The following is a 25,229-nucleotide window of genomic DNA, read 5'->3' on the forward strand; positions in this document are numbered from 1 at the left end:
TACAGCTATCAGTCTAGTTACCATACCATACAGCTACCAGTCTAATTACCATACCATACAGCTATCAGTCTAATTACCATACCATACAGCTATCAGTCTAATTACAATACAATACAGCTCTTAAGTCTAGTTACCATACAATACAGCTATCAGTCTAATTACCATACCATACAATACAGCTATCAGTCTAGTTACAATACCATACAATACAGCTATCAGTCTAGTTACAATACCATACAATACAGCTATCAGTCTAGTTACAATACAATACAGCTCTCAAGTCTAGTTACCATACAATACAGCTATCAGTCTAGTTACCATACCATACAGCGATCAGTCTAATTACAATACAATACAGCTATCAGTCTTGTTACCATACAATACAGCTATCGGTCTAGTTACCATACAATACAGCTATCGGTCTAGTTACCATACAATACAGCTATCAGTCTAATTACCATACAATACAGCTATCGGTCTAGTTACCATACAATACAGCTATCGGTCTAGTTACCATACAATACAGTTATCAGTCTAGTTACCATACAATACAGCTATCAGTTTATTACCATACAATACAGTTATTAGTCTAGTTACAATACAATACAGCTATCAGTCTAGTTACCATACAATAAAGCTATCAGTCTAGTTACCATACAATACAGCTATCAGTCTAATTACAATACAATACAGCTATCAGTCTAGTTACCATACAATACAGCTATCAGTCTAGTTACCATACAATACAGCTATCAGTCTAGTTACCATACAATACAGCTATCAGTCTAGTTACCATACAATACAGCTATCAGTCTAATTACCATACAATACAGCTATCAGTCTAACTACCATACAATACAGCTATCAGTCTAACTACCATACAATACAGCTATCAGTCTAATTACTATACCATACAGCTATCAGTCTAGTTACCATACAATACAGCTATCAGTCTAATTACTATACAATACAGCAATCAGTCTAATTACCATTTGTTATAAATTTTTACTTGTAACAGGGAAAAGCAGGTATTGAGCCAGCAATTTAGCTCTAGTTAATTAATTATGTGATGAGTAATTTGAGTTGATTTAGTGAAATACACAAGGCTCACTGAATGAATGATATCAAACATTTTATTATTTAATAAAAGTCGAATTATTCATGCTCTGAATAAGAAGTGTTTATTGGAAACTATAAAGTACATCATGCTGTCTGTTTCAACTATACAACAAGTACATAAATCTCCTGTTTTGTGCAACAATTCAAGTCAATTAAAAATGAACTGTAACATCCTCTACCACACAGGGAAATTTAGTTTGTTTTACCTAAAGTATGATAAATCAAACTCCAATTGCCTAGTGTTAAAAAGGAATGATAAATACATTTTATGATTGTACGTTGTTGTCGAATCAGAGTTTTCTATAACATAAACATAATAAAGATGTTACAACACACTCTAAATACCAACTGATTTTGTTTCTCCAAACCTAAAACAGACAATTTCTTCTATAAAATTTCCAAATATTTAGAATTATCACAAATTATTATAATGTCGAGACCTCACTGAGAAATACACATATAATAACTGGTGAAAATTTAACTGTACTGCATACAAAAAGGCATGTAAACTTTATGTTTTATGATTTTCTTACCATGACATATTAAAATAATATTTAATGAAGTTTCAATATATTTGGTTAACTGTTAACTAAACCACACATGTTAATATTATGTTTCCTCTGTAAAGAACTACAATAGATCTCCTGACCAACTCATTTCTTACACATTTTTCTCAAAAGGATATAAAGTTATAATTATTTGATACCAACTGTATTCAGAGTCAACTTAAAAGTTTCATACCTTGGACCTTTTGTTACCTTCAGCCCACAGACTAAATCAGTTTCTCTTCACACAGTCCCTCAGTCACATTGTACGACACTTTCACACACACACAATTTAAACCTAAGTCGTCCACAGATCAAAGTGCCCCACTGACCAACTGTAGCAAACTTGTAGCATTTCACCTCTAGTTACTTGTTTCTCATCTTTAACAATACAAGCACCCTGTAACCAACGAGTTCTGATGTCGGACGTCGAAACATGCTGACCATTAGGGTATTCCAAGGAAAACCAAAACGGGATAGCATGAACCTTGCCAGATGAGGTTACTCTTACCATGTGCTCACCAGCAAGATTAGGTTCACTTTTACCCAGACGAATAGTAAAGACAAGCAAGTCATCTGTTAGTCTGATGTGAGACATGGTGTGAAAGTCAGCATCTTGGTGTATTCTTGTCTAAACGAGAAAAAAAACCACTTGAGAAGTGATGAATGTATGAACAGTGGTTTGTATGACCAAAACCTGTTGCCTATGAATGTTACTATAATCATAATGATTCTGGTACACATGTGTCATCAACATATGACTCATTCAACTTAATTTTAGTTATTCAAGGTAAGGAACAAACACATAGCTATTACATACTAGCTATGTTAAAAATATTATACTGACTATATCAAAAATACACTACATGTACTCTGGTGGTACTAAGGTACAAATATCAAGATAGCTGCACACATTAATAGGCTGTTTTTTCACTAGAACAGTTGACAAACCTTAAATATATCAACAAATTGATCGTTTTCTGGAATGTTCTACGTACCGTGAAGGTATTAATGAATTCTGCAATCTTCAAACCAAGCGTCCTTTCATCACCAGCAACTCTGGCTTGTTCCATCAACTCTGGGCTCTCAAAGACAGAACAATATGCATGTAATTTACATGGTAACAATACAGTAGCTGTACTCAAACAGTTCAACCTATAAACAACAACAATATACATGTAATTTACATGGTAACAATACAGTAGCTGTACTCAAATAGTTCAACCTATAAACAACAACAATATACATGTAATTTACATGGTAACAATACAGTAGCTGTACTCAAACTGGACAACCTACAAAAATGAACAGTACAGATGTAATATACATGGTAACAATAGTAGCTGTACTCAAACTGGACAACCTACAAAAATGAACAGTACAGATGTAATATATATGGTAACAATACAGTAGCTGTACTCAAACAGTTCAACCTATAAACAACAATAACATACATGTAATTTACATGGTAACAATACAGTAGCTGTACTCAAACTGGACAACCTACAAAAATGAACAGTACAGATGTAATTTAGATGGTAACAATAGTAGCTGTACTCAAACTGGACAACCTACAAAAAACAACAATACAGATGTAATATATATGGTAACAATACAGTAGCTGTACTCAAACAGTTCAACCTATAAACAACAATAACATACATGTAATTTACATGGTAACAATACAGTAGCTGTACTCAAACTGGACAACCTACAAACAACAACAATACAGATGTAATTTACATGGTAACAATAGTAGCTGTACTCAAACTGGACAACCTACAAAAATGAACAGTACAGATGTAATATATATGGTAACAATACAGTAGCTGTACTCAAACAGTTCAACCTATAAACAACAACAACAACACACATGTAATTTACATGGTAACAATACAGTAGCTGTACTCAAACAGTTCAACCTATAAACAACAACAATATACATGTAATTTACATGGTAACAATACAGTAGCTGTACTCAAACAGGACAACCTATAAACAACAACAATATACATGTAATTTATGTGGTAACAATACAGTAGCTGTAGTCAAACAGGACAACCTATAAACAACAACAATATACATGTAATTTACATGGTAACAATACAGTAGCTGTACTCAAACTGGACAACCTATAAACATGAACACTATACATGCAATGTACATGGTAACAATACAGTAGCTGTGCTCAAACAGGACAACCTATAAACATGAACAGTATATATGTAATGTACATGGTAACAATACAGTAGCTGTGCTCAAACAGGACAACCTATAAACATGAACAGTATACATGTAATGTACATGGTAACAATACAGTAGCTGTACTCAAACAGGACAACCTATAAACATGAACACTATACATGTAATGTACATGGTAACAATACAGTAGCAGTGCTCAAACAGGACAACCTATAAACATGAACAGTATACATGTAATGTACATGGTAACAATACAGTAGCTGTGCTCAAACAGGACAACCTATAAACATGAACAGTATACATGTAATGTACATGGTAACAATACAGTAGCTGTGCTCAAACAGGACAACCTATAAACATGAACAGTATACATGTAATGTACATGGTAACAGTACAGTAGCTGTGCTCAAACAGGACAACCTATAAACATGAACAGTATACATGTAATGTACATGGTAACAGTACAGTAGCTGTGCTCAAACAGGACAACCTATAAACTTGAACTGTATACATATAACTTGGTGGTCATCACTACAGCAAATCAACACAGAAACCAAAGTTTAAAAATAAAACTAATACATGTATCTTGATACTTTCATACAATAGATACAGTAAAATACATAAATAATAAACTATTGTAAAACAGAAACAGTGGTAAATCTGTTAACTCTGGTGGGTAGCTATAAAATAAGAGTTTGGCTACATACCCATTTGTCTTGTACCAACTTAGTTTTGTGTTTATATAAACACAGGTTTAGCCAGCTTAGTCAGTAGAGTACAAAACTGGTCAAGTTCTTAAATAATTTATGGAAAGAGTTTGATATAAAGCAAACATAAATATTCATTTTGATCAGTTTCACTCAAATTTTCTAGTTTGTAAAGTTAAGGATGTATATTTTTTATATACACTTCTGATGTATATAATATTTGTATTACAACACTATAGAGGGGAAACTGAATGAAGCACATGCCGAGTCTATCTTACCTTAAGGTTGCAATATTATGAATAACATCAAAGTTGGGTAGCCCTGATATCTCTACTACATCTGATATAAAGACATCTGGATGGACACACTGATGACATAGGTGTTCCACAGAAGTGAAGAGTAGCTTGTTTGGTGGAATATCCCACATCTTAGCTAACCGAATAACCGTGCGTTTTTCTTCGACACACGTCAGCATCACTTGTCGTGCTCCCAGTTTCGCTGCTAGTAGTCCGACATAAGGGAAGTTACACACATCTATAAGAGTATCCAATGCTCCCTGTCTTGCCATGTCTGAGATAATCTCAAACTGTAAGGTGTTAGTTAGGTCATCATTCAAAATCCTGAGCATGTCTGAGTTCACTTCAATAGTAGTAAGTTTATATAAGTGATCCACTTCTTGGGGTTTGGTCTTACTAAAGTTTGAATTTCTCTGCTGATTAGGGCTTGTTAAATGGTTCTGTGATTTAGGTTCTTGAACACTGATTAAAGAGTCTAACGTATTGGTTGGAGATTGAGCACAACACGTTTCTTGTCTTACAGTGGGGAAGACTTGACTACAATGGAGGTGTAAGTATTCCTTACAGACAGCTGTTACGATCACACTGCTTTCTTCTACAATATCCTGTAAGTCAACTGAAAACATACATGTGTGAAGTGTAAGAAATTACTGCTACTGCAACACAAGTTGAAACATAACTGTTGAATAAACAGCTTAAATATACTTTTCAGGTGTAAATTTAGACATCAAACTTGGTGTTTACTGTGCTTTCACACAAGTCAAAACATGACTGTTGAATAAACAGCTTAAATATACTTTTCAGGTGTAAGTTTAGACATCAAACTTGGTGTTTACTGTGCTTTCACACAAGTCAAAACATGACTGTTGAATAAACAACTTAAATATACTTTTCAGGTGTAAGTTTAGACATCAATATTGGTGTTTACTGTGCTTTCACACAAGATGAAACATGACTGTTGAATAAACAGCTTAAATAACTACAATTTTCAGGTGTAAGTTTAGACATCAAACTTGGTGTTTACTGTACTTTCACACAAGATGAAACATGACTGTTGAATAAACAGCTTAAATATACTTTTCAGGTGTAAGTTTAGACATCAAACTTGGTGTTTACTGTGCTTTCACACAAGTCAAAACATGACTGTTGAATAAACAACTTAAATAACTACAATTTTCAGGTGTAAGTTTAGACATCAAACTTGGTGTTTACTGTGCTTTCACACAAGATGAAACATGACTGTTGAATAAACAACTTAAATATACTTTTCAGGTGTAAGTTTAGACATCAATATTGGTGTTTACTGTACTTTCACACAAGATGAAACATGACTGTTGAATAAACAACTTAAATAACTACAATTTTCAGGTGTAAGTTTAGACATCACACTTGGTGTTTACTGTGCTTTCACACAAGATGAAACATGACTGTTGAATAAACAACTTAAATAACTACAATTTTCAGGTGTAAGTTTAGACATCAAACTTGGTGTTTACTGTGCTTTCACACAAGATGAAACATGACTGTTGAATAAACAACTTAAATAACTACAATTTTCAGGTGTAAGTTTAGACATCAAACTTGGTGTTTACTGTGCTTTCACACAAGATGAAACATGACTGTTGAATAAACAACTTAAATAACTACAATTTTCAGGTGTAAGTTTAGACATCAAACTTGGTGTTTACTGTGCTTTCACACAAGATGAAACATGACTGTTGAATAAACAACTTAAATAACTACAATTTTCAGGTGTACGTTTAGACATCAATATTGGTGTTTACTGTACTTTCACACAAGATGAAACATGACTGTTGAATAAACAACTTAAATAACTACAATTTTCAGGTGTACGTTTAGACATCAAACTTGGTGTTTACTGTGCTTTCACACAAGATGAAACATGACTGTTGAATAAACAACTTAAATAACTACAATTTTCAGGTGTACGTTTAGACATCAAACTTGGTGTTTACTGTGCTTTCACACAAGATGAAACATGACTGTTGAATAAACAACTTAAATAACTACAATTTTCAGGTGTACGTTTAGACATCACACTTGGTGTTTACTGTGCTTTCACACAAGTTGAAACATGACTGTTGAATAAACAACTTAAATAACTACAATTTTCAGGTGTAAGTTTACACATCACACTTGGTGTTTACTGTGCTTTCACACAAGTTGAAACATGACTGTTGAATACACAGATAAACTACAATTTTCAGGTGTAAGTTGAGATACCAAACTTACTGTTTACTCTGATTTTTAATGACAAATTATTAAACTACTTTATGTGAACACAGTTATCTTAAGGAAATAAAATTACAAACACACTTATCTAGGCTTTAGAACCTAACAACAAAATACTGCATTCTTTAATAAAACTATACTCCTTACTAGCCTAGGAAACTGTTCATAACATTAGTGGGTAATGTTAGCCTACCATCAGAGGAGGACACAGGAAACACAGCTTGTTCCCAGCAACTCCCAGATTCTGGACTGCTAGATATAGTGATGTCTTGATACAGTTCAAGTACAAACCACATTACCACTGCATCCAGTTGTCCAGCTTTCACACACTTCACGTAGTGTCTTGTTTCTACACCATACAGAAGTTGTTGAATTTCCTATAGAAAATCAACATAGACAAGAGATTATGTTATCACAAAAGTAAAATGTATTAAACTGGACATGTGAAGTATAAAATCAACAGTACTGGTTATTTTGACTTAAAACATAGAGAGAAAAATAAACAAGAATGTAAAAGAAATATTGAAGTGATCTCTCGTAAACCTAGTTAATATATATTATTATAGATAAATATAAAATTACAAGTACAACAATAAACAAACAAAAGAGTTACAACAATATATTCTAAAGATGGCTGGAAGAGTATTAAATCTTCAAAAGGTAAAAACGTTGTTCTGTACTTTATTTCAATTAAAGTTTTAATATCTGTACCAGCTGTCTTTAGAATATGTTGTTACTTCAAGTGGGTTTCTCGTCATCACGAGTTACAGTACACTAATGAATACAATAATAACTTTAAATTAATATTATGGAAACAAACCATAACTCATTGAATTATCAACAAACTTTGTAGTATTTATAACTTCTATACAGCTTTTTGTTTAAGATTATAAGATTTCAGTTTAATTAAGGGCCATTGTACCTTTTATAACACAGCATTGACTTACAATAATTCATTCTGATATCATCAAGTGATATCACGTTAACTAAAGACAGTTTAATAACATCATTTTAAAGTGATATCACATTAACTAAAGACAGTTTAATACAATTATTTTTAAATGATATCACATTAAGTAAAGACAGTTTAATAAAGATATTTTAAAATATTAAAATAAGAGTCAGTTTTATAAAAGTTTCTTATGTGATAATAATTCAACTAACTTCTGATCAAAGTAAGTTATCACCAGAGATCACAACTAAACACAAATAACTAGTGAAGAGCATAGCGATTAAATATAATGTTCATGTTTAAATCATGTTACTTATAAAGATTAGAATAAATTGATTCATCAGTTGTGTAAACTCATTAAAAACCCAACATTATGTCATGAAGTTCTTGTTTTGCTTCATGATAAAATGGAATATTCATTAAGTTACTTACTGTAGGGTTGTTGAAATCCACTTCAATCACTTGAAATGGATTACTTAAGTACTGGAATCCCCCTCGAACGCTGTTTAATCGTTCAGTATCATAAGGTTCTTCATTAACCCTCTTTCGAGTGAAGATTTTACAAACATCGACTGGCCCCAGAGAGTCTACTTTGCTGCTAAGTTTAAATACGAACAGTATTTGAAGTAAGTATACCTAATTGAAAATCTTAATAACTTGCACTACTTTTGAAAACATGTCAAATATTATTTTGTTCTTAGAAAGACCCAGTTATATTAATCAAAAAATCTTAACATGTAATAAATTTATAACATATTAACCTTAAAATTTCCAAATTAACAAGTTAAAATTAACTTCACTCTATGTTTCTTAATACAAACTGATAAACATTAAACATGTTCTTAACAAACTACATTCCAATAACAAATTTCATTTTCTTTATTATTGTATAAAAATTTGTATGGATAGAAAGTTGTTTTATTTCCAGATAGAAAATATAAAATAAATATTTTTTATATGGATAAATATTTGTTAAACAACGACTCTTTCGGAATCAGATGTGTTTATATTTTTTTTTCAATTAATCTTTTTTAAAGGGAAAATACTCAACCAAACTATAAGACACATAAATGTACCAAGCAGCATCTAGTTTAAGTTTTAAAAACTTCATGAAAATTCAATAAAACTTTCTGTCATTATTTTATATCATCCTAAAAATTCTAAGTTGTGTCAAGAGACACTGTTTTGTAATAAATAGGTCCCCTACTTTAATCTTAGAATTAAAATTTTTTTTTCTGTTAATCAGAAAGTTCCATTTTATTAACATGTTCAGTAAAAACTAATCACATTTATTAACAACTATTTATTATAATAATCACAGTAGCCACCCATACTGGCTATGATTTTTAAAACTAATAAAAATTCATCTGTGACTTGTTGCAGTGACCTTAGGTCTGAATAGGCAACACTATTTTTGGTCAAATATCAACTTATATCTAATAAATATAGTTTCATTTCAATAAATAATAAGTTGTTTTACTTATCTATGTAGGTGAGTATAATAAAAATAATATTCAACAAATAAGAATTTGAATCATCACAATATTTTGGTGTCATCTACAATACATTCTAAGCCTAATTAGGCTTACTTGATCTCTTTTCACAAAACAAAATGTCCATAGCTTTAAAACAAATATAATTAAACATGAAAACATCTTCAGGAATAATAGGAACATCTAAAGAATCTATAAAGTGTCTAAATTTATGCTACAAAGTCTTCTAAACTTCCCACCAAGCTCTGTAGTCCGTTTTTATGACACCCATATCTAATCACTTTCCCACAGTCCCAAAGGTTACATCTCATATCACTTTTTCCCTCTACATTCACACAGGCAACTTATAATCTGCTCTCTCCAGTGATGTTTAAAACCTTGCCTCTAGCTATTTTAAAACTGAAGCTTCATTATGAGTCATATCACATACTCTGATGTCATAACAGATAGTAATGGAAGCCTATAATAATAATAATAAAATCAGTGCTTTGGGCTAGGCAGAGAAACTCCAAAACATTCAGAAAGTATTTGTTTACAGAAAAGCCTCCTCAGAGATATTGAGAAATATAACTTCAACATTTTTATTTGAACAATACAGTAAATAAATGTAACAAAATGTCAAAATATCAATTACTAGATATTAGTGAATATTTAAACAGAGTTAGAATTATAAAGTTTATACTTAAGTGTACACTTGACAGTTAAAAGATGCTCGCTGGTTTAGTTAGGGTAAATTATCTCAAGCAAAAATCTCCCAGAACTAAGTCCTCACCTTTTCTTCCTAATCCACTCACACTCAACTAGTGCAGCCCAAACTGTAGCTTTAGAAGGAATCACAAAACCTTGCTGTGAGAAGACATCCTTGGATAAGAAAAGAGAAGTCTGTTCTGCCTTGTCACAAGCTGCAGTTGAAACTTTGGGTGATAAAAGTAAGTTTTCCCAAGCATGCTGCAAAGTATGTAGAATATGTTCTCCAAAAAGTCCAGCATCGAACGTTTCCGTTACAAGCAGAGACACCCTAAGGATAGAGAAAACATTATACCTTCATTAAGTGTCAAGTATTCTCTGTCTCTACACCAAATATTTGATCAACAGAAGAATAGTGTGATAAGTTTTCTCAACAGAAACCATGCATCAATTCTTTATATTAAACACATTCATCAAAACAATGATTAAAATCTTCAAAAAAATGACCACTGACTGTTTCCATGAGAAGTAAAAAAACATTACAACAAAGAAAGTTCCACATACATATTTAGACATATGAAGAACAATTGAAACAGCATAAAAAAATACAGTTTCTAAAATCAAACTGAAAAATTAACTAACTGTTTAACAGAAACTATAATTGTTGAAGACACTAAGTATAATAATATCATTAAGATAGTCACAGGATCACACTAAGTATAATATTATCATTAAGATAGTCACAGGATCACACTAAGTATAATATTATCATTAAGACAGTCACAGGATCACACTAAGTATTATATTATCATTAAGACAGTTACAGGATCACACTAAATAAAATAATATCATTAAGACAGTCACAGGATCACACTAAATATAATATTATCATTAAGACAGTCACAGGATCACACTAAATATAATATTATCATTAAGACAGTCACAGGATCACACTAAATATAATATTATCATTAAGATAGTCACAGGATCACACTAAGTATAATATTATCATTAAGACAGTCACAGGATCACACTAAGTATTATATTATCATTAAGACAGTCACAGGATCACACTAAATATAATAATATCATTAAGACAGTCACAGGATCACACTAAATATAATATTATCATTAAGACAGTCACAGGATCACACTAAATATAATATTATCATTAAGACAGTCACAGGATCACACTAAATATAATATTATCATTAAGACAGTCACAGGATCACACTAAATATAATATTATCATTAAGACAGTCACAGGATCACACTAAGTATAATGTTATCATTAAGATAGTCACAGGATCACACTAAGTATAATGTTATCATTAAGAAAGTCACATGATCACACGAAATATAATATTATCATTAAGACAGTCACAGGATCACACTAAGTATAATATTATCATTCAGATAGTCACAGGATCACACTAAGTATAATATTATCATTAAGACAGTCACAGGATCACACTAAGTATAATATTATCATTCAGATAGTCACAGGATCACACTAAGTATAGTATTATCATTAAGACAGTCACAGGATCACACTAAGTATAATATTATCATTAAGATAGTCACAGGATCACACTAAGTATAATGTTATCATTATGATAGTCACAGGATCACACTAAGTATATTATTATCATTAAGATAGTCACAGGATCACATTAAGTATAATGTTATCATTATGATAGTCACAGGATCACACTAAGTATAATGCTATCATTAAGACAGTCACAGGATCACATTAAGTATAATATTATCATTAAGATAGTCACAGGATCACACTAAGTATAATGATATCATTAAGATAGTCACAGGATCACACTAAGTATAATGTTATCATTAAGACAGTCACAGGATCACATTGAGTATAATATTATCATTAAGATAGTCACAGGATCACACTAAGTATAATGTTATCATTATGATAGTCACAGGATCACACTAAGTATAATGTTATCATTAAGACAGTCACAGGATCACATTAAGTATAATATTATCATTAAGATAGTCACAGGATCACACTAAGTATAATATTATCATTAAGATAGTCACAGGATCACACTAAGTATAATGATATCATTAAGATAGTCACAGGATCACACTAATAATAATATTATCATTAAGACAGTCACAGAATCACACTAAGTATAATGTTATCATTAAGGTAGTCACAGGATCACACTAAGTATAATATTATCATTAAGATAGTCACAGGATCACACTAAGTATAATATTATCATTAAGGTAGTCACAGGATCACACTAAGTATAATATTATCATTAAGATAGTCACAGGATCACACTAAGTATAATATTATCATTAAGATAGTCACAGGATCACACTAAGTATAATATTATCATTAAGATAGTCACAGGATCCCACTAAGTATAATGTTATCATTATGATAGTCACAGGATCACACTAAGTATAATATTATCATTAAGATAGTCACAAGATCACACTAAGTATAATGTTATCATTAAGGTAGTCACAGGATCACACTAAGTATAATATTATCATTAAGATAGTCACAGGATCACACTAAGTATAATATTATCATTAAGATAGTCACAGGATCACACTAAGTATAATGTTATCATTAAGATAGTCACAGGATCACACTAAGTATAATATTATCATTAAGACAGTCACAGGATCACACTAAGTATAATATTATCATTAAGATAGTCACAGGATCACACTAAGTATAATATTATCATTAAGACAGTCACAGGATCACACTAAGTATAATATTATCATTCAGATAGTCACAAGATCACACTAAGTATAATATTATCATTAAGATAGTCACATGATCACACTAAGTATAATGTTATCATTAAGGTAGTCACAGGATCACACTAAGTATAATATTATCATTAAGATAGTCACAGGATCACACTAAGTATAATATTATCATTAAGGTAGTCACAGGATCACACTAAGTATAATATTATCATTAAGATAGTCACAGGATCACACTAAGTATAATATTATCATTAAGATAGTCACAGGATCCCACTAAGTATAATGTTATCATTATGATAGTCACAGGATCACACTAAGTATAATATTATCATTAAGATAGTCACAAGATCACACTAAGTATAATGTTATCATTAAGGTAGTCACAGGATCACACTAAGTATAATATTATCATTAAGATAGTCACAGGATCACACTAAGTATAATGTTATCATTAAGATAGTCACAGGATCACACTAAGTATAATATTATCATTAAGATAGTCACAGGATCACACTAAGTATAATATTATCATTAAGACAGTCACAGGATCACACTAAGTATAATATTATCATTCAGATAGTCACAAGATCACACTAAGTATAATATTATCATTAAGATAGTCACATGATCACACTAAGTATAATATTATCATTAAGATAGTCACATGATCACACTAAGTATAATGTTATCATTAAGGTAGTCACAGGATCACACTAAGTATAATATTATCATTAAGATAGTCACAGGATCACACTAAGTATAACATTATCATTAAGACAGTCACAGGATCACACTAAGTATAATATTATCATTAAGATAGTCACAGGATCACACTAAGTATAATATTATCATTAAGATAGTCACAGGATCACACTAAGTATAATATTATCATTAAGACAGTCACAGGATCACACTAAGTATAATATTATCATTAAGACAGTCACAGGATCACACTAAGTATAATATTATCATTAAGATAGTCACAGGATCACACTAAGTATAATATTATCATTAAGACAGTCACAGGATCACACTAAGTATAATATTATCATTAAGACAGTCACAGGATCACACTAAGTATAATATTATCATTAAGACAGTCACATGATTAATGTTCTTTAGTGAAAACCTAAAATACTTTATTTATTCTGAGGAGGATGAAAAGACATGTGAGGTTTTAAGGCTGTTGACCAGTCTTACAATACAGTTTTTAAATAACTGATTATTTTATATATATTCATACAAGTTCCTTTTAACCTTGTCACCATTTACTGGTAGTTGGTAATTTAAAATCAGATAATCCATCATGTTTGGAGATAATCTACAATACTTTGTATCTTTCATTGAATGCCAAACATTACATTAGATTTAAACCTAATTTAATATAATTTCTACCTTTGATTTAAAACTGATTGCCCATCACATTCCAATCTAAATTAGCATTATATCTATGTTAGATTTAAAGATAATTACCCACCATCTTTGGATCTAAATTTATATTACATCTATGTTAGATTTAAAGATAATTACCCACCATCTTTGGATCTAAATTTATATTATATCTATGTTAGATTTAAAGATAATTACACATCATCTTTAGATCTAAACTAACATTATATCTATGTTAGATTTAAAGATAATTACCCACCATCTTTAGATCTAAACTAACATTATATCTATGTTAGATTTAAAAATAATTACCCATCATCTTTAGATCTAAACTAACATTATATCTATGTTAGATTTAAAGCTAATTACCCACCATCTTTAGATCTAAATTAACATATCTATGTTAGATTTAAAGCTAATTACCCATCATCTTTAGATTTAAACTAACATTATATCTATGTTAGATTTAAAGATAATTACCCACCATCTTTAGATCTAAATTAACATATCTTTGTTAGATTTAAAGATAATTACCCACCATCTTTAGAGCTAAATTAGTATTATATCTATGTTAGATTTAAAGATAATTACCCACCATCTTTAGAGCTAAATTAGCATTATATCTATGTTAGATTTAAAGATAATTACCCACCATCTTTAGAGCTAAATTAACATTATATCTTTGTTAGATTTAAAGATAATTACCCACCATCTTTAGAGCTAAACTAACATTATATCTATGTTAGATTTAAAGATAATTACCCACCATCTTTAGAGCTAAATTAACATATCTATGTTAGATTTAAAGATAATTACCCACCATCTTTAGAGCTAAATTAGCATTATATCTATGTTAGATTTAAAGATAATTACCCACCATCTTTAGAGCTAAACTAACATTATATCTATGTTAGATTTAAAGCCGAACCTTTCAGGAAGGTCACTAGGGATCATAATTTCTGTGGAATGTTTGTTAATGACCTTTACTCTCTTGTCCATGTTGTTAGCCTTTAGCACATCTGCAGCTGTTACACAGAGAACTTCTGACATTTCACAAGCAGTGACCTGGTCAGCTCCAGCCATAACAGCACACATGCTACAAGGAGAAGGACAGGAAACATTGTCGTTAAAACTTACGAGCAGTTTTTGTACGTCATGGTAATTTCCTTTATCATCAACAACTCAGCTTCTTTACAAGCCTTAATGTGAGGGAAAACGTAGGTTAGGTTCAACAACTTGAAAAGCAAGGCTTGGGATATTTGTGACAGAAAGGGGTGGTGTGCAAAGTTTAAACTAAAACTTTGTAATCACTCATAAGAAAATATAGGAATCTGGATAAGAACAACATTTACAATACAAATGTTCTATAATGTTATTACGTGTATTTACAATAAGAAGTAAAGTTCATAATACTTGGGTTTGTGTCCCCTACGGGCAAAGTGGTGTGTCTGTGGACTTACAAAGCTGGAAATTAGGTTTTGATACCAGAGGTGTGCAGAGCACAGATAGTCTAATGTGCAGCATTATGTTATATAAAAAATAAACAAACAAACTTGGGTTTATTTACCAAACAGTGGTTCATTTGGCCATAATTCAGCTCTAATAGCTTTCCTATGACACAAATAATAAATCCACTTTATCTTGAAACCTAAAGCATAGTGGTTTTATGTATGCTGAATTAAAATTTAAGTTTCTAATAATATATCAAAGTAACTTACAGGCAATATAAAGAAACTCTGATGACAATTTCTAACTTTTCTAAAAGGATCTAAAAATATTTAATTTTTAGGGTGTAAACATAGTAGTGTAAGTGTTTATGGAATAAGCCAGCAACCACATAACAAACTGACCAAATAACAAAACAACTATATAATAAATCAATTAGATAATAAACTAACTAGGTAACAAAACCACCAAATACCGAACAGACCAAATAACAAACTAACCAGATAAAAAGCCAAAAAATAAATAAGTAATAGAATCACAATGTTGGAAGTAATATGAAATGGTGAAAATAAAAACTGAATATCATGGTAATACCACAGTTTTATCATGTTAACATGGGCTGCAGAGTCATGTCTGAATAGTATAATTGTGATAGATTGTCATGTAACCAATCAGAAAGTGCCACATAAGTACAGATCTTATACAAGTACAGGTAGTCATACTATACCCAGTAGTGTCATGTATCCAGTCACAGTTCATAGGACTAACTAAATATGATATGGTGTGTGGAAATTAATGTTCTTTGTGGAAGACACTCCATGCAACAAATTGTAGGAAGACATTATGTTTCATTAAGAGCTGCATGTAAGAATTCTGAAGGAGGTAAGGTAAAGTGATACCGTATAACTGCCCCTGTATAACCTGAAGCTTCATTGTTCCATGGAAGGACAAAGTACCCCAGATCATAATGGAACCTCCTCCACTGTGTCATGTAGAAAATGTCTCCGTGGGATATAATGATCGTGCCAGTAATGTTGGAAGCCATCTGGACCATCCAGGTTAAATTTTTTCTCATCACAGAACAAAATGTTCATTCACTTTTCTATGTCCCATATTTGGTGCTTCTCAGCAAAGTCTAACCAAGCTGTTTCATGGTGTGGCCTTTGAAGAAATTTACAGTTTTAAAAGCCTTTCTCTCGTATATTCTGTCTTATTGTTCTTGAGCTGCATTCTGCGTCCATAAAGGCCTTAATCTCATTGAATGATGGGCTGGTGTCTTGCGGACAACCCGTCGAATCCTCCTGCTCAATGCCTGTGAAATTTTCTTGGGCCGACCACTCAAAATTCTCATTCCGTATCCCTCAGGGTCTTTTAAGAAATTTGCAACAGCAGTTTTACTACGCCCAATCTCACCAGCAATGGCACGCTGAGAGAGACCTTGCTTTTGCAGTTCGACAATTCTGCCACGTTCAAACTCTGTCAACTTTTTAGCCTTTGCCATGTTTTTACCCGATGTAACACAGGAGATGTCAGTGGGAGATGTTGACAACACTAATGCTTGAACACAAATGATTAAATTTCGTTACGTGTTTACTAATTAACGCTTCATTTCAGTATGGTCTTAACCTATTGTCCAGCTAGTATTTAGGCTAATTTCATAGTGTTCACATTTTCCCTATTAAATGCTAAAAGGTTTTTTATTTTTATTTTCCCTTTTCTTATGTTTATCTTTCGAAGCTCTACTCAAATAAGTGGTTGAGTCTAACAACGCAAAATGCATATTTTTTCTTTGTGGTCATTGGCCTTAAGATTTTGGTCAGCTGTGTATATTCTCCAAGAGTGATATACAGCATTTATGTTATGACAAGAGATATGACAGTTCATTACAGCATTTATGTTATGACAAGAGATATGACAGCTCATTACAGCATTTATGTTATGACAAGAAATATGACAGTTCATGACAGGCAAGTCTTGCCAATGATTGTGGATCAAACAAATCAGGAAACAAACATTCCTTTCTGACAAGTTTATATTGTTCAACAACAATTGACAACAGTGAGCAGAACAGTATCAAAATCAATATACAACATCATGAGTGAGACGTGGTAGGAGACAAGTAGAAGTCTGTGGTTGCATTTCAGCCAAAGGTTTCTGTGACATGTATACAACTGAAGTCACCTGGGATGGAAGGCCAGTTGGGTTAAGGCATTCAACTCATAATTTGAGGGTTGCAGGTTCAAATCCCCTTTGCACCAAACCTGCTCGCACTTTCAGCCATTGGGGGCATTATAATGTTACGGTCAATCCCACTGTTTGTTGGTAAAAGAGTAGCCCAAGAGTTGGCCATGGGTGATGATGACTAGCTGCCTTCCCTCTATTCTTACACTGCTAAATTAGGGACAGCTAGTACATATAGCCCTTGAGTAGCTTTGCACAAAATTAAAAAACAAAAGACAAACAAGTAAACATCTGGGGTGGTCCATTCCTGCTGGATTGTGCATGTAGATTCTGATTCAATGTGCCATTCCCTCAAGAACATGACTCATCTGCGATTCGTCTTCCAGTGAGACGATGACCCTAAGCACACAGTAAATGTGTTAAAAGAATATTTCAAAGTTTGATCTGTGCGAAATCCCAATATAAACTCTCCAATGCTTAAGTAAAAACCAAGAAGAACAACAGGTGATCAAACAAAATGGCTGAATTTTGGGATTAATACAAGACTATAGCATCATACACTGACATACAAGGCAGCAGAATTCACACATGGTGTAATGTTCTATGTAAGGCTGATGTACAGAATACTAGTTCATCATAAATCATAGAGACGTTTTGTAAGGTTTATAGTATTTATAAATTCATCACTCTGATACGATTCCTCATTAAAACTATTTTATCGTTTGTGTTAGAATAATTACTTCCATTACCTTGTGTATAGCAAAACATTATTTTAGACACATAATAATATTTATACACACTTTCAACTAATAAATTACCTGAGAATCCCAGTTCCTGCACCAACGTCAAGCACGTTACTGTAACCTGCATTAACAGCTTCATGGATAGCCTTAGAAAAAGCCTCATTTCTTTTCATGTCATTCAACATCAAGAAATGCCAGCGTTGCAAAAGTTGAGTCTTTAAGTTTTCAAGGCTCAATCCGGCCAACTTATGGTCAGGTTTGAGAGCCCATGCTTTCTGAAAACAGCATGCTGCTTTATAGGTGTAACCACATCTGTAAACCCATCAGAGACTTGTTTAGCATACAAGTATCATACTTTTCCATAATATCATTCCTTTCTGCTTGTTATAACACTTACTATAATAAATAAACTTGACATTCTGAAAATTGTTTAATCTAAGAGTCTAAGTTGATCCAGTTGAATCTATAGTCTGATCAACATATGTTACTATTGTGTTATACTACTTTAGGATAATCTACAGTCTGATCAACACATGTTACTATTGTGTTATACTACTTTAGGATAATCTACAGTCTGATCAACACATGTTACTATTGTGTTATACTACTTTAGGATAATCTACAGTCTGATCAACACATGTTACTATTGTGTTATACTACTTTAGGATAATCTACAGTCTGATCAACACATGTTACTATTGTGTTATACTACTTTAGGATAATCTACAGTCTGATCAACACATGTTACTATTGTGTTATACTACTTTAGGATAATCTAAGTCTGATCAACACATTACTATTGTGTTATACTACTTTAGGATAATCTACAGTCTGATCAACATATGTTACTATTGTGTTATACTACTTTAGGATAATCTACAGTCTGATCAACATATGTTACTATTGTGTTATATTACTTTAGGATAATCTACAGTCTGATCAACACATGTTACTATTGTGTTATACTACTTTAGGATAATCTACAGTCTGATCAACATATGTTACTGTTGTGTTATACTACTTTAGGATAATCTACAGTCTGATCAACATATGTTACTATTGTGTTATACTACTTTAGGATAATCTACAGTCTGATCAACATATGTTACTATTGATGTGTTATACTACTTTAGGATAATCTATAGAGTCTGATCAACATATGTTACTATTGTGTTATACTACTTTAGGATAATCTACAGTCTGATCAACATATGTTACTATTGATGTGTTATACTACTTTAGGATAATCTACAGTCTGATCAACATATGTTACTATTGTGTTATACTACTTTAGGATAAACTACAGTCTGATCAACATATGTTACTATTGTGTTATACTACTTTAGGATAATCTACAGTCTGATCAACATATGTTACTATTGTGTTATACTACTTTAGGATAATCTACAGTCTGATCAACATATGTTACTATTGTGTTATACTACTTTAGGATAATTGCACTCCTTCCCAATAATTCTAAACACAACCAAAGAGAAATAAGCTGGATCTACAGCTTAGCAAGAAGTATCAAACATAATGTTGGTGTGAATGCATTTCGTGATCACTATGAAAAACAATGTACAATTGATAGCCAATGTGAAGAAAACGTGTCCTGGCCACTATTAAAACCCAATAACATACGCTGATCATTGAACTGGACCTCTACTGATCTTGGAATTTATTTATCATATCTACTGCTGTGTTTCTACATAACAAAGAACTGACCAGTGGCCAATGACAATATTTTCTTCACATGTCCAGTATATAGGTTTATCTCATTCTGCAAAACACTTTCACATTAACACTATGTATGAACACTCAGTGTAAAAAAAATGACTGATATATCACGTCAAATAAATAGGGAGACATGACAGTTATCAGTTGAATTAACTGCAATGTCCCAGTCTTTCATCTGACTCGTAAGTTATCACATGTTTATGTGGTGTTAATATAGCTATACAAATATAACTTTATATCACATTAACATCTGTTCAATACCACATTCTAAAGTTACAAACTTACTTTGTACACTTGTGTCCCTATATTACAATGTAACTCTTCACACTCAGATCAGTTCATTACCACTTTCTAAAATTACTACCTTACTTGTACAGTTGTGTCCCTAGATTATAATGTAAATCTTCACATTCAGATCTGTTCATTACCACATTCTAAAGTTACTACCTTACTTTGTACAGTTGTGTCCCTAGATTATAATGTAAATCTTCACATTCAGATCAGTTCATTACCACTTTCTAAAGTTACTACCTTACTTGTACAGTTGTGTCCCTAGATTATAATGTAAATCTTCACATTCAGTACAGTTCATTACCACTTTCTAAAAATTACTACCTTACTTGTACAGTTGTGTCCCTAGATTATAATGTAAATCTTCACATTCAGTACAGTTCATTACCACATTCTAAAGTTACCACCTTACTTGTACAGTTGTGTCCCTAGATTATAATGTAAATCTTCACATTCAGATCTGTTCATTACCACTTTCTAATGTTACTACCTTACTTGTACAGTTGTGTCCCTAGATTATAATGTAAATCTTCACATTCAGATCAGTTCATTACCACATTCTAATGTTACTACCTCACTTGTACAGTTGTGTCCCTAGATTATAATGTAAATCTTCACATTCAGATCAGTTCATTACCACATTCTAAAGTTCTAACCTTACTTGTACAGTTGTGTCCCTAGATTATAATGTAAATCTTCACATTCAGATCAGTTCATTACCACATTCTAAAGTTACTACCTTACTTTGTACAGTTGTGTCCCTAGATTATAATGTAAATCTTCACATTCAGATCAGTTCATTACCACATTCTAAAGTTCTAACCTTACTTGTACAGTTGTGTCCCTAGATTATAATGTAAATCATCACATTCAGATCAGTTCATTACCACTTTCTAATGTTACTACCTTACTTGTACAGTTGTGTCCCTAGATTATAATGTAAATCTTCACATTCAGATCAGTTCATTACCAATTTCTAAAGTTACTACCTTACTTGTACAGTTGTGTCCCTAGATTATAATGTAGATTTTCACATTCAGATCAGTTCATTTCCACATTCTAAAGTTACCAACTTACTTGTACAGTAGTATCCCAGATTATAATGCACATCTTCACATTCAGGGATAACTTCTAGAACTTGTTCATAACATTGAAACAATTCTTTCCAGCATTTTCTGTCTTCCAACATCTTAGGTGTCTCTCTAGAAAAGTTATAACATTAGTAAATTGTACTGCAGAATGCCATATATAAAGTTGTGTCCCTACATTTTTTAGATCTGGTGACAAAATGTTGTTAAAATGAGGCACAGGGTAGAAGTTAGAAAATCCCACTACACAAATACATGTTAAACAATGATTCTTCTGTAAACACATGTATCACTTATCCAGCTATGGTGAACATCCTTATATGATGTATATTCCAACAAGGACTCTTCTATAAACTTATCTAGCTATGGTTAACATCCTTATATGATGTGTATATTGTAACGGAACTCTTCTATAAACTTATCCAGCTGTGATTAACATCCTTACATGATGTATATTCTAACAGGGACTCTTCTATAAACTTATCCAGCTGTGGTTAACATCCTTATATGATGTATATTCTAACAGGGACTCTTCTATAAACTTATCAAGCTGTGGTTAACATCCTTATATGATGTATATTGTAACAGGGACTCTTCTATAAACTTATCCAGCTGTGGTTAACATCCTTATATGATGTATATTCTAACAGGGACTCTTCTATAAACTTATCCAGCTGTGGTTAACAACCTTATATGATGTATATTCTAACAGGGACTCTTCTATAAACTTATCCAGCTGTGGTTAACAACCTTATATGATGTATATTCTAACAGGGACTCTTCTATAAACTTATCCAGCTATGGTTAACATCCTTATATGATGTATATTCTAACAGTGACTCTTCTATAAACTTATCCAGCTGTGGTTAACATCCTTATATGATGTATATTCTAACAGGGACTCTTCTATAAACTTATCCAGCTATGGTTAACATCCTTATATGATGTATATTCTAACAGTGACTCTTCTATAAACTTATCCAGCTATGGTTAACATCCTTATATGATGTATATTCTAACAGTGGACTCTTCTATAAACTTATCCAACTGTGGTTAACATCCTTATATGATGTATATTCTAACAGGGACTCTTCTATAAACTTATCCAGCTGTGGTTAACATCCTTATATGATGTATATTCTAACAGGGACTCTTCTATAAACTTATCCAGCTGTGGTTAACATCCTTATATGATGTATATTCTAACAGGGACTCTTCTATAAACTTATCCAGCTGTGGTTAACATCCTTATATGATGTATATTCTAACAGGGACTCTTCTATAAACTTATCCAGCTGTGGTTAACATCCTTATATGATGTATATTCTAACAGGAACTCTTCTATAAACTTATCCAGCTGTGGTTAACATCCTTATATGATGTATATTCTAACAGGGACTCTTCTATAAACTTATCCAGCTGTGGTTAACATCCTTATATGATGTATATTGTAACAGGGACTCTTCTATAAACTTATCCAGCTGTGGTTAACATCCTTATATGATGTATATTCTAACAGGGACTCTTCTATAAACTTATCCAGCTGTGGTTAACATCCTTATATGATGTATATTCTAACAGGGACTCTTCTATAAACTTATCCAGCTGTGGTTAACATCCTTATATGATGTATATTCTAACAGGGACTCTTCTATAAACTTATCCAGCTGTGGTTAACAACCTTATATGATGTATATTCTAACAGGGACTCTTCTATAAACTTATCCAGCTGTGGTTAACATCCTTATATGATGTATATTCTAACAGGAACTCTTCTATAAACTTATCCAGCTGTGGTTAACATCCTTATATGATGTATATTCTAACAGGAACTCTTCTATAAACTTATCCAGCTGTGGTTAACATCCTTATATGATGTATATTCTAACAGGAACTCTTCTATAAACTTATCCAGCTGTGGTTAACATCCTTATATGATGTATATTCTAACAGGAACTCTTCTATAAACTTATCCAGCTGTGGTTAACATCCTTATATGATGTATATTCTAACAGGGACTCTTCTATAAACTTATCCAGCTGTGGTTAACATCCTTATATGATGTATATTCTAACAGGGACTCTTCTATAAACTTATCCAGCTGTGGTTAACATCCTTATATGATGTATATTCTAACAGTGACTCTTCTATAAACTTATCCAGCTGTGGTTAACATCCTTATATGATGTATATTCTAACAGTGACTCTTCTATAAACTTATCCAGCTGTGGTTAACATCCTTATATGATGTATATTCTAACAGGAACTCTTCTATAAACTTATCCAGCTGTGGTTAACATCCTTATATGATGTATATTCTAACAGGAACTCTTCTATAAACTTATCCAGCTGTGGTTAACATCCTTATATGATGTATATTCTAACAGGGACTCTTCTATAAACTTATCCAGCTATGGTTAACATCCTTATATGATGTATATTCTAACAGGAACTCTTCTATAAACTTATCCAGCTGTGGTTAACATCCTTATATGATGTATATTCTAACAGGGACTCTTCTATAAACTTATCCAGCTGTGGTTAACATCCTTATATGATGTATATTCTAACAGGGACTCTTCTATAAACTTATCCAGCTGTGGTTAACATCCTTATATGATGTATATTCTAACAGGGACTCTTCTATAAACTTATCCAGCTGTGGTTAACATCCTTATATGATGTATATTCTAACAGGGACTCTTCTATAAACTTATCCAGCTGTGGTTAACATCCTTATATGATGTATATTCTAACAGTGACTCTTCTATAAACTTATCCAGCTGTGGTTAACATCCTTATATGATGTATATTCTAACAGGGACTCTTCTATAAACTTATCCAGCTGTGGTTAACATCCTTATATGATGTATATTCTAACAGGGACTCTTCTATAAACTTATCCAGCTGTGGTTAACATCCTTATATGATGTATATTCTAACAGGGACTCTTCTATAAACTTATCCAGCTGTGGTTAACATCCTTATATGATGTATATTCTAACAGGGACTCTTCTATAAACTTATCCAGCTGTGGTTAACATCCTTATATGATGTATATTCTAACAGGGACTCTTCTATAAACTTATCCAGCTGTGGTTAACATCCTTATATGATGTATATTCTAACAGGGACTCTTCTATAAACTTATCCAGCTGTGGTTAACATCCTTATATGATGTATATTCTAACAGGGACTCTTCTATAAACTTATCCAGCTGTGGTTAACATCCTTATATGATGTATATTCTAACAGTGACTCTTCTATAAACTTATCCAGCTGTGGTTAACATCCTTATATGATGTATATTCTAACAGGACTCTTCTATAAACTTATCCAG

The 25,229-nt window shown here is 32.0% G+C and overlaps 2 protein-coding genes across 2 annotated transcripts in view; both read right to left on the reverse strand.

Annotated features, from left to right (window-relative positions):
* The window catches only part of LOC143247847 (uncharacterized), a 28,101-nt gene extending 26,115 nt beyond the window's left edge, over nucleotides 1-1,986 (reverse strand). The window contains exon 1 of the mRNA XM_076496400.1: nucleotides 1,861-1,986. The gene's annotated coding sequence lies outside the window, so the exon portion shown is untranslated. The remainder of the gene's footprint in view (nucleotides 1-1,860) is intronic.
* LOC143245995 (protein arginine N-methyltransferase 9-like) lies at nucleotides 1,119-21,990 on the reverse strand. Its single transcript, XM_076492245.1, has 10 exons — nucleotides 21,879-21,990; nucleotides 21,214-21,229; nucleotides 18,849-19,085; nucleotides 15,332-15,499; nucleotides 10,340-10,585; nucleotides 8,507-8,672; nucleotides 7,316-7,499; nucleotides 4,852-5,485; nucleotides 2,663-2,819; nucleotides 1,119-2,295 (listed from the first exon to the last, which is right to left on the reverse strand). Exons 1-10 carry the CDS (start codon nucleotides 21,988-21,990, stop codon nucleotides 1,963-1,965), a joined length of 2,253 nt encoding a protein of 750 aa, XP_076348360.1. The 3' UTR covers nucleotides 1,119-1,962.
* Nucleotides 21,991-25,229: the final 3,239 nt, after the last annotated feature.

The sequence above is a fragment of the Tachypleus tridentatus genome, chromosome 3 (genome assembly GCF_004210375.1).
Source record: "Tachypleus tridentatus isolate NWPU-2018 chromosome 3, ASM421037v1, whole genome shotgun sequence".
NCBI lineage: Eukaryota > Metazoa > Arthropoda > Merostomata > Xiphosura > Limulidae > Tachypleus > Tachypleus tridentatus.

Bases quoted from the DNA above. Each gene is read 5' to 3' on its own strand.
- LOC143245995 (XM_076492245.1), bottom strand. From the start codon at position 21,990: ATGTTGGAAGACAGAAAATGCTGGAAAGAATTGTTTCAATGTTATGAA. The intron at 10,586-15,331 runs GTTCGGCTTTAA...CTCTATCCTTAG, and splicing joins CCTAGTGACCTTCCTGAAAG to GGTGTCTCTGCTTGTAACGG. The intron at 2,296-2,662 runs GTACGTAGAACA...TTTCTCGTTTAG, and splicing joins AATTCATTAATACCTTCACG to ACAAGAATACACCAAGATGC.